The following is a 12,300-nucleotide window of genomic DNA, read 5'->3' on the forward strand; positions in this document are numbered from 1 at the left end:
TGAGAAGCCGAGCAGTGCCAGGCACAGAAGCAGCGGGAAGTCCTGTGTGGTCAGGTGATGCGCAGGGAGCATAATTAGCTGCGACACCGAGCCCGAGAGGGAGTTTCACGCGTACAGGAAAAGACAGCCAAAGTCAGCCAGCAGCTCACTTGAACATCAGTTCATCTCTGTGATATTATGCATGTGAACATTGATTTATTGAAGGCCTGGCAGCTACTGTAAGTGTGGAAAGCACCAAAGTACGTGATAACATAAAGAATTAGAGAACATCAGTTTGCTTTGTTTAATTAGAACAAAATGTTTGATGGATTTTTCGGTCTCCAAATCTGGTTCATTGCCAGCTATATTTTAAAGGAAACCTTTGATAAAAAAAAAAGAACATGGAGTTTGTCCCTGGTGGATTCTCATTCTGCAAATGCTATGTGCCTGGCTATTAGGTTGACCCTCTTACTGTGCAACATAAACACATAATAAGTATGCAGAATAGGACTACTAATGTTCATGCTTGTTCTAGGTTAATGACTCAAAAAGTATTAAACAGGGTCACCATACTGTAACTGCATTTTCAGAAGGAGGTCAGCAATGGCAGGCTCTATATCATTTTATGATGCATTTACTTTAAAATCTTAAATAAATAAATAAATAATAGGGCTCTAAAAAACAAACCAAAAAAAAAAAACAACAATTCTGGCTTCAATATTCCCCTCTTTTCTAGTGTCGTCCCCCACAGTAATTCCTTTCCACACCTAGATATACTCTAGGTACCCAGTGTCATTCAACTCAGAAAACATGGGAAATCATGTGATTCCAAGGCTTCATGGACCTGTAGAGGCATTACCACACGGTGCTGATATCATCGGGTAAGAACTGCTGTCTGCATCATTTAGAGCTTAAAAGAATAGGTGAAGAGGAGGAGTATCCTGTGCTTCATGTGATCAGCCTGAAGGCACGTCCCATCGAGTCAGACCTATAGCATCGCAATCAGTAAAGCTTCTGCTCTAGCTCTGAATCAGGGAACATGTTGAACCTCTGCAGAGAGACCACTGCTTCTACAAAAAAAGAACAACTGTCCTTCTTTGAAGCATGCCAGCAGGGTATAGACCACTGGTCTTCAAACTCTGGCCTGGGGGCCAGATGCAGCCCTTTACTTGCCTTTATTTGGCCCTTGGGACACTTTTCCTCCACCTGACACCAATGATGGGGCACTATTCCTCCTACTGACACCATTAAAGGGGCATTATTCCTCCCACTCATACCAACAATGAGCCACAATTCCTCCCACCAATGATGGGGCATTGTCTACTCCCTCTGACACCAGAACATTTTCTACTCCTACTGGCCACAGCCTGGCCCCCTAATGCCTGAAACGCAGTAAACTGGCCCCTTGTTTAGAAAGTTTGGAGACATTTCAACTAGGGCTGTGGCTGCTTTTTAAAGGCAATGAAGTGTAAGACATTGTACACCCTTTTGTGTGCAGCTTATTTAAACGGAAAGTTTAATTGGGCATTAAAGTTACCCTGTCACCAACTATAAACAATTACAAATACAATTATTTCTTTAACTTACAATGTACCTTTTAACTTGGCATGTTAGAAAATTTGGCTAATCCAGGGGAGTCAAATCACTAACCCAGCCCCGTCCCACCTTGCCCTCTCCTCTTCTGGGAGTCTCTAATTACTGTCTTTCCTGGTCCTCCTCCTCTGCTCCTGCCCTTACATAATATTTTATGTAGCTGCGAGGAAAGGATTAAAGTAATATGATGTAGAAACTATAAAGTGTCATTTGAGTGACGGTTCTGAGTCTGCTGGATCTGCTGACATCACATCCAAGATGGTGGAGCCCAGCAGCAGTCTCAAGGCTTTTGGGTATCTACTGTACATAAGGGAGGCTTTTATAGGTAAATATTGTACATAAAATACATTAAATGCACATAAATGCTTTTGTAAGATTTTTGTTGACAATAATGGTCTGGCTACAGGGTCTCTAAGGCTAGCCATACATTATACAATTGTCTTACAATTTTCTGTACAATTTTCTTGAAATTTACCTTCAACTATGTAGTACAAAGGCCTACCTGTGAAAGTGTTGATTAGCTTTGACCTCATATTATGTGGTTTGTGGTAAATCTAACAGAAAATTGTAATAGAAAACATGTATGGCCAGCCCTAGTCTCTGGTTCACACTAGTCGCCGTACTTTGACGCTGCGCCGCACAGCGCAACTTCATTGTGACTTTCAAATTACTTCTTTAACAGAAGTCAATGCAAGTCGCTCTGAATTTGCTCCCAGGTAGTGCAAAACCCTTTTACTAAGTTGGAGCGATTTGAGTCGCTCAGATTAGAACGGTTTACATTGCACTAATTGGGGCGTGACTTGTCAGGGGACTAAGTCACCTGACAGGTCGCCCCAGTGTGAATCGAGCCTAAAAGATGATCTTTTTTTCATATAAAACAAAAAATCATCAAAAGAAGCTATAGCTCCCCTTGAATTAGAGTGACTCAAGTTAAATGAATTTTGATTGGCTGCTTTGAGTTGATTCACACATTCTCATTGTCCTTTACTCTGGTTAATGCAAAAAGTCTATAAATAGTCTATGTGCCATGGGATGAGGATGGCCCATTTGCTGTCAGGCCTTCATGAACGGCACCAGGGGAGAGCACCTTCCTGTCTGCAATTGCTGATCTGCCTTGTCGTGCTGCGCTCTACGTACACACTTGACCCCTCCCCGCTTCTTCCCTCTGAAATATGCAGATGTGTGTCAGGAAACGTCAGCTCCCCGCTGTTTTTAATTTGAAGAGGTGGTTGATCAGGTCAGGTGCACACTCGGAAAAATGCCGGAGATTCTGCTGAGTTTTTCTAAACACAAAATTCCACCCCCCAATTCCTGCAGCGCTCAGGGCACATCTGTTTGCTGCTTTTTTTTTACAGTCTTCCGGAGGAATGGTATAGACAGCTGAATGTTAATTGATTGTATTGCAATATAGCATAATGAGCAAGAGACAAGTGGCAGGTATTGTACAAAATGGATTTAAAGAGGATAAAAAAGGCGGAGGTGTGGGAGCTGGACTCGGAGGACTGGGAGGATGTCTGGGACTATCCGTTCAAGTATTTGGTCTCCTCGAGGGACCGGTTAGTCCAATTCAAGATCATTCACAAGTTCCACCTTACGCCCTCCAGATTGCACAGGGTGTCTTCTGACATCCCGGATGCCTGCGGGCGCTGTGGCTCTGGCGCCCCGTCCTATGCTCATATGATCTGGCACTGTCCGTCCTTGCAAAGCTTTTGGTCTGGGGTCTTGGGCTTCATTGCTAGCTTAACTACCATTACTGTCCCGGCTGGGATTGAGACCTGTATCCTGGGGCTTGTGAATGCGTTGGCCCATACTGTTGCTACCCGTACCCTTTTGGGGCTTTTGCTCTTTTATGCCAGGAAGCTGGTGGTGATGCGCTGGAGGGATCCCGGGGCTCCGACGTTATCACAATGGAAGACTCTGGTGAATTCCATGATACCTTTATATAAAGCAGTGTACACGTACAGGGGTGCCCCAACAAATTCCACAAGGTCTGGGACCTGTGGTTGGAAGCTACGGATACTGCGGACGATCCTTCGGCTCCGGCCGTTGATGGGTCTTTGCATGCTTCGTAGGTTGCTCCTGTTTATGTCTGATGGTGTGTTATTTTTCTGTCCTACTAACCGCACCGGACCGAGGTCCCTGGAATGTCAGTGACTAGATGTTTCGGTAATGTGACCTGTGATGTTCTTGGCCACCTTTGAGCTGCAGCCACCGTTTCGGGGGTTAGTGGGGTTTGTTTTATTTTTCTTTTTGTCCTTTTTGGTTGTTGTCTGTGGTTCTCTGTTGTTGAGCCTGGGTATGCCCACATGGCTCTGTTTTGTATGTTGTTTATAAAACTTCAATAAACAGAATTTTCAAAAAAAAAAAGAGGATAAAAAATAAAAAATTGATGCTTATGAAAAGACAATACCACCAAAATGACTGAGATTTCTGGTATAAAGTGACCCTCATGGGCAAAGGAAAATGGGGTATTTACCTCCTCCCCTCCCCTGCAACATGTACTTATCTTTTCCTCACTCACACGCCACTATGTTTGGAAGCAAAGTAAAATACTTTTGATTACCTGTAAGCATGTGACACACTCACCTATTTCCATGTCACAAAGCTTAGGTGCCTTATGACTGGTCCACAACTGTCATATGGGACAAGAGGAGGAGTTGATGTCTCTGTGTAAGCTCTGACAAGTCGGTTTGGAGCTTATACAGGGTTTTCTTACCTGGGTCACAGCAGCCTAATAGTGTGTAGCGCTAACCCCCGTAGAAACTGCTGGTGAATATGGGTATCTCCCACTTGGCACAGCCAGGAACATGAATTTTCCATTCACTCTGTAGACAAACAGTGAGGCAGCTTTGTTTTGTCTTTTGTTTTTATTTAGGAGATTAAACTTGGATGGGGTAGGGGTTCTTATGGGATGCCCACTCGATCAGTAAGAAACTCTTCAGGAATACAAACTATATGCATCTGGTATTTACACACTTCTCCTCTTCTACCTCCAGCACAGACTTGCTTGTAGAACTACAACTCCCAGGACCAACTAGCACTGGCTGTTTGACCCAACACACTCTCTGGTTAGATCCAGGTGAATGCCCTTTGCAGGCAAGGACCACAGGTCCCTTTAGTGGTGCAGCAAAAATAGAAGTCTTTGATGCTAGCTGTCCTTTCCTGTGGCTACTGCCCCCAGTACCACCTCTTCAGGCACTACCAGCCTACCTGGCTGCAGCTGCCGATTTCACTAGCCCTCCTGGCTAATTCTTCACAGTCCTCCCAGACTGACTCTGCATCCATCCCAGACTGCTTGCAGCCAGTCCCTTCAGGCATGCCTCTCAGTCCTCTGACTGCAACACTCACCAGCCCTCCTGGCTGAAGATTTGCCCAGCAGTTTTCTCCTGCTGTCCTCTCCTTCCTCCTGTGTCTCCTGATCAGGATCCCTCTGTGTGTCATAAAAAGGGATCCCTTCCACACCCGAGCCTATGCCTGAGTCACCCCACTTCCCAGACTAGGGGACTACCCTGAAAGGCCTCCAACAGCCTAACACTCCATCTCCATCTTCCACCCAAACTCACACTGCCCCAGCTGGGCTGACCCTTAATATTTGAGGAGGCCAGCCCCCTGCCAACCCATCTGTTGGGGATTGGTCAGGGCCCTCAAGACACTCCAGCTAGCTCCTCCTAGTCCCCTCCCAGACTGCTTCTGGAATCTTCTCCAAGTTTCTAGCTAGCAGGGGGAGTCACCAGAGAAGCTTCTGCTGAGTCATCCAGCCTACCTGAGTCACTCACACCCTTACCCAGAAAAACACACAGGCCTGGCTGCCAGCCGAGCCTGACAATTTACCTATACTAGCACTTTAGCAATGTTAGAAGATGCTACAGGTGCATGAGTAAGAACAGGTAAGCATTTGCTGCTGGGAATGAAGGGAGCTAAGTGACCCCTGCATGGATAAAGGAGAGGACCACTTTCAACTAAATTTATGCTTTGCCCTCCAACAGGGTTGTCTACCCGGTCACCTTAACCCTGCCTGCTTACACACATTTACTCCATTCACTCAGTAAATGCGGGTAAGGGGAGCCTGTGACTCTCTCCATTTCCTAGCACAATGCAGAATTGGATGCCTGAGTTTGGATGAAATGGAAACAATTAAAGTATAACTAAAGGCAAAAATATTGTTCGGTTTTGGATAGAGTGGAGAAGAGATGGACAGGAACCCCTGTCAGTTTTTATTGCTGTCTGTACCCCCGTTAAGGAGATTTACCTTCTCTATTTGTTCTGTTTACTATTATCATTGAAAGTCAAAGTAAAAGAAAATCCCAAATGTTGGGTTGTCCCCAGAAAAGTAATAGAAGGGAACTCTTTTAATGGGGACACTAGTTCTGGTGACCTGGGGGTCCCCAAGAAATTCCCTTAATTTGCAGGGATTTCCTCTCATTTCCTGTTTGGCTATGGGGCAGGAAGTGGATGAAAATCACTGCAATGGGACACAGACGGTGAAAAACGAAATCTGACAGGGGTTATAACCCTCCCTTACTCTATCCAAAATGAAAAAAAAAAAGTTTTACCCATAGCTCTACTTGAGGAGAACCTGTTTACCTGCATTACACAGACAAAGCATAGGTTTTATTTTAAGAACATGGAAAGGTCCTTCCCACGGCTACATTTACTGGGAAATGGTGCACATACACAGACATTACCTGCCTTGAATTTGGTATTGTGGTAGCCATGGTGTTGAGGTGTCTACATTTCCATAAGGCTTTACCTTTTTTATTTGAAAAGTACTTCTTCCACTGCTTTGGATGAGATGATGTCTTTAGTCTGCTGCAGGCAGGAGGAAGCATTTCCCCAGTCTTCTCTTCCCCAGTGATCAGAATCTTAATGCAGAAAGTAGATAGTGTCCCTGGATGATGCCTGAACATAAAAGATGGCTTTACCCTTCTGAAAAGAAAAGCAAATTAGGAAATTGTCAGGGGTGGTGGAATGTGATCTCTTACAAGGGATTACTGTAAATATTTGAGAGCGTTACATTTAGGGCAGCTTCACACTGCCCCACTGTTATGCCCCCGGTTTTTGGCCATGTTAGCTGCACTTTCCCATAGAATTCCATTATGTCCTGCGGTTTTGGTGCACTTTCAGAAAGCGTACCAAAACCCGGGACATAATTGAAATCTATGGGAAAGCGCAGCTAACCCGCACAAAAAATGTTGCATTAGCTAAAGCATAGTGGAGCAGCGTTTCAAATTAGTTAGCCCCAATGCACTTACTATGAAAAAAATATATATGATGCTAGGGACAATTTAATATCTAATTGCTGTGGAAGTAAAATACCAGCTTTGTAGCTTTACTACATAATGTAAACTTTGATTTTCTATGAGCTTTAAGATATTTTTAAAAAGAAGGTCAAAGAGGCCATGAAGAATTTGTCAATTAATGTATCAAACTACACCTACACCTCATCAGTCTAAAACAGAAAAGGTCAGAAGAGTATATGAAAGTATGAGAGCACCGCAGGTTTGTATCAGGTCCAGCAAAAGTTTACTTATCTTGACAACGGGCCTGAAGATATAGCCAACAGGTTTCAAGGGCTTGTGTGGTTATATAGGTATACTACAGAGAAAAAGACATAAGCTAAAGATTAGAGAGAATACAGGTTGCCAAGCTGACAGCCATTTTAGCATGGGTTGGGAGAAGCAAAGTCTTTAATGAATTTCCAGGAGTTGTTATAGCAAACACTTCCCAATGCATTTTGCTTTTTACCGCTGCTATTCAGCCACAGGTTGACATAGAGAAGCACAAAAGCACTTCACAAAGGATAAATAAATACATGTGATGGGTGTTTGCGAGTCAGTTGATTCTAAGTATGTTTTTTTGCCAAAAAGATTGAGCTACACATTTTAAATGTTCTCATTATTGTTTCCACAGATTTACGCAGAATGACAGCTGGCTTTATGGGCATGGCGGTAGCCATCATCCTGTTTGGATGGATCATTGGCGTGCTGGGGTGCTGCTGGGACAGAGGGCTCATGCAGTATGTTGCAGGTCTACTCTTCCTCATGGGAGGTAAGACACAATGGCTTTTATCCAAGACAAAAAACTGCACTGTACGCATAATTTAAAAGAGCTCTTGAAGTTTATGTAGATCCAGAATTAATTTTTAAATTATGTTTAGAAACATGTCTTACTGTGTACAGTTTTCTTAATCAAATACTTTTTAGTGAATCTGTTTCATTTCTTACCTGGGGATCCTGCCAGTAACAGCATTTCCTGTGGTCCAAACTGCGATGGGGGGGAGGGGTCAGATGCTGCCTTTTGCTTGCTTTTATCCAGGCCTTGGGGCACTATTTCATCTGTAAGAATATTTAATAATAAATATCTTGCGCTCGTACTTATGTCAGAATATTTATACTGCTCTGAATATAGCAGTGTATTTATGGTTAATAAGCAAAGATCTATGAAAAAGGAGAGTCTTCACCTATTGCCATAAATCAATGTCGAGAATTCTTTTTAATTGATTAATTTCTTTTTAAAAGCATATACCAATCTTAGTGAGTACAGTCTACAGTGTGGAATATATATAAAAATATTTATTCGCCAGACATGTAAACACAATATATGATCAAACAGGAAGTGACACAAAAAGATAACTCTACAGAAAAAATACTAACTTCAAACAATCAATGCAATGTGATGTTTAGCTCAATAATGAAAGTGAAAGTAAAACAAAGTGAAACTAAAACAAAGTGAAAGTGAAACCAAAGTAAAAGCAAGATTACCATTTCTTCCCAGGTATAGTATAAGCCATAAATTAATGTTCTATATAAACAGACTACAATGGTCTGCGAATCACAGGGCCCAAAGTCATTCCACTGCAGAAGGAATGAGAATAAGCCATGCAAAACGGAAGACTTAAAATTGCAAATAATGCACTTAATCTGATATTAATAAAAATGTATAAAAACAAAAATCAGCTTTTTAGAGAAAAATATACCATGGCTTTTACGGCTGGGATTGTAATCTCATTACCCTTAAATATGCAATATAAAACATATAAGGAAGGAATAAACAATTGTTGAATAAAATCAAATAACATAGCAAGGCATATTTACCACACTTATGGCTGCTAGCTTCAAATCGTTACCAGAGTCCTAAGATGGATGCCTTTCTTAAGATGGTGGCTTCCCTTCAAGTTTCAGATGAATGATTGGACCAGGGAGTATGTCTGGATGAGTCTTTCGAAAAATGTAATAGCGTGTGTGGTGTAAGTGTGAGGTGTGTTGTCAGTAGTGTAATGTCTCCCTATCTCATATCTGGGTTGGTCTTTTATATGGTAAGAACAAAGAGCTATAAAAATTACCATAAGTAAAACCCAGAGGGATGAAACATTATCCCTATTGGTCGGGATATTCTATACCTAAACTGATGAGGTCAGAGACACACCCCTTTTTATAATTAACCCCATATTTGGTCTAATAAAATTAAGGATGATTTCTCTATATGTGAGATTAATCATATAACACAACATAAAACTTTCTCCAGACTCCCAGTACATACATAAATGTCCACCTGTATTTCCATTATTCATCTTGGCAAGTAATGCCATTTCAATAATTATATTATTTAACACAATATAATATTTTTATATTGGAATATCTCAAATTATCTCAAGACTGCACCTGGTATTTCGTCTCCAGAGGGCAGTATTGTACCGTTCATTAGATTTTGTATTTAATATAATTAAAACAATTTGTTATCTGATGACCTATTGACCTGTCGGCTAGTGAAAAGCAATTACTTATTTGACTTGTGACACAACTGTCAGACATCCAGACTAGGATAGGAAGATCTATAGTGTCATAAAAACTTACACCAGACCTACACAGAAACTTCTCTGAAATGAGGTAACTAGTGACGAGATACATATGTCCTTACACTTATTAGAAAAAGAATTCTAAGTAAGATTATTACTGAGAATATAAACCCAAAATGTGATATAACATTCCTAAATATATATGTATATGCCTTACATAATATAATGACATAATTATGGCTAATATCTTCTCACATATGATAATGTATCTATAAAAACTTATATGGTTCATCTTTAAATGTATGCTGAAAAACACTGAGCCATTGTCTATTGTTATATACTTATAGACAGACTGAGATATCCCCCCTTAACATAGCGTCAGACTGACTAAGTTTTATCTGATCGAGATGTCAAAAGAAATCTTATTTACGATTACATAGAAATACAAAGATCTCTTTTGAAACCATAGACCCTTTGTAAGCCTGTGAGAGACATTTTGTTTAACAAGTATATATGAACTTTGTTTCACCCTGAAAACAAGATGGACGCCAGCCTGTTCAGAATCTCTTATGCATAATACGAAATATACATGGCTTTTAAAATCATTTTTCTTTTTACCTATTATTATTTTAATAACCCCCAACAGGCCCGACATATCCCCCCCCTTTCTTCCCAGTAGACAAGTGAGCAACTTAGGCCTATCTGGAAAGAAAGCTTTTTAAGGAGTAGTGGAAAAAAAAATGTCTTGTTCTCTTTTTGTAAGAGAATAGTTCATATTGGGAATTGTTCATAACTTTTAAGTAAAGCGGTAAAAATGAAATTGAGAAAAAAAAAAAATCAGTTCAAAATGTCAGTTCGTAGCGACTTTGCTGGTGTTAGCTATGTCACAAACTGTTCCTTGTTAGTCTCTTTAAATTCTGATCTCCTAGTAAAGAAACTCAAATGTTCCTTGAAATCTGCATCTCCAGCTTGCAAAGTGTTAATGGAGACAGAAATTAACTGCTGCAATGGCATTGGCAACTACCATTCAAAGCGCAGTAAAACAATGTTGGCAATCAGGAATCCGAGAAATCTGTTTGGACATTCAACCTTGGATGTTGGTTGGATAATGAATGGTTTCAGCATGGTCTAGAGTGTCATACACCCAGACTGAGGTTTGCTCATATGTGCAATGCACCATTCTCACATCTCCTTCAATTGAAAACAGGAGGTAGTGCGATTCCTCTCAATGGATTTCCTCGGATCAAATGCACAAAGATCTGTCGAAACAAATCTTCCTCTCCGTCAACAAGAATCCGGGGCGTCTCGCAGCTTGATTCCTGAAGAGGGATCCGATTCAATGAGGGGTTCCGTCCTGAGCTGTGCTCTAGGGAGAGATGACCCATCCGATCGCTGTGTCTTTGGCAAACATCATCGTCTGTACCAATCAACGACCTGGCATGGAAGGTTAATCTCTTCCTATTGAATGAAACATACAGTATGAATATATATATTCCCCTCAATTGATATTTCAATGCGATGTTGGTACCCTAAGCTTACTCAGAGTTCTCCTTTAGACCACCGTGTGATCAGTCTTTATATGACCACCAGGGAAGGTGAGACTATATATGCGACCTTTCCTAGGGCGACTGACTTCTGGGGCTTATTAACCTGGTGATGTATTCATCGCCATGGATACTACACATTGGACAATTGTACATTGATACAATATTTTGTTAAAATTTACCTACTACTTAGGAAAAAAAAAATATATATATATCTCCCCCTATGGGGCATCAATGCAATTTATTGTAGGCAACAAACTACCTTGCATTGAGGATTCCTTCTTGGTTACCGTATACAACCTTTAACCTCTTGACTTCATTATGTCATTAGGGTTTGATCCTCCTTGGTATCACCGTCATTGGCGATTTTTCAAAATGTGCCCGCTTTGAGCGACCTGTTTGAGTCAGAGGGATGAAGTGACCACTGAAAAATAGGAGGGTAGTTAGTATCTCACAACCAAGATCCCCCCCTGACAGGGATTTCAGGATCCTCAATGCTGTGACCTGGGATAAAAGGGTGTTAGAACCTCTGCATCCTATACCTCTATTCAGTGTATCCCTTCTGATTCCTTACCACTTGGGCATTTAAGGATTTTGTGGCCTTTGGCTGGCCACAGGATTTGTTCCTAAAGAGGGCTTGTTTTAGTTCTGGGCGGCAGTGCCCAGAATGAACCAAGTGATCAGCTGATCAATTTGGCATCTACTCAGCTGAAAACTTCTACAGAGTTAAATGATTGGCTCCGCCTCCTGCGGTGCCTATATCTCTCGGGTTCAGACAGAGGGGACAGATCCCCATCAGAACCATTTACTCAGTTCTGGCGTGAGGTCTGGGCCTTAATGTCACTCGATCTTCCCGAGGATTTTGGGGAGCCCTAGGATGGGGCAAATCCCTATTTATTTGTGGGTGCCCCCCCCCCCCTGTTAATGGGATGTCCGGTGTCCTCCTTAAGGTATCCGGTGTCCCCTTGGGGCCTAGGTGGCATATCTTGCTCCTTTGCCAAACTTATTACTTTTATGTACATGGGCAATGCCTCAAAGCACAGGGATTTAAATTCCTGATGGTTGTACTCAGCTCCTTCATTGAAGGGTGTTAAGCACTTTTGAGTACAGCAAAAAAAAAAAAAAATGAATTCAGTGGGGCCTTGGTGCTGTGTACATTTTAAATTGTAGATAACAGCTCTAGCAGTAGTAAGGTTTTTATGTGGGCTGCATTTTAATTGACATCCTGCAGGCACAACACAGACAGTTGTTTTCATAGGCCTCAAGATGATCAATAATGTTTAAGGACCACTTTCATAACAAAATCAGGACAGTACTCTTTTTAAAACTTTGTTAAAAAAAAAACTGGAGGTGCATGGTGTCTTTTTAGGGGTGCTAGTCTTTTTGCAA

At 41.6% G+C, this 12,300-nt stretch overlaps 1 protein-coding gene across 1 annotated transcript in view; it reads left to right on the forward strand.

Moving 5' to 3' along the window:
- TMEM178B (transmembrane protein 178B) overlaps positions 1-12,300 on the forward strand; it is a 479,244-nt gene that overhangs the window by 459,684 nt on the left and 7,260 nt on the right. Inside the window, exon 4 of the mRNA XM_082254639.1 lies at positions 7,483-7,620. Coding sequence (XP_082110765.1) covers positions 7,483-7,620 — 138 coding nt within the window. The remainder of the gene's footprint in view (positions 1-7,482; positions 7,621-12,300) is intronic.

The sequence above is a fragment of the Pelophylax lessonae genome (genome assembly GCF_965119305.1).
Source record: "Pelophylax lessonae genome assembly, chromosome: 4".
Taxonomy (NCBI): Eukaryota; Metazoa; Chordata; class Amphibia; order Anura; family Ranidae; genus Pelophylax; species Pelophylax lessonae.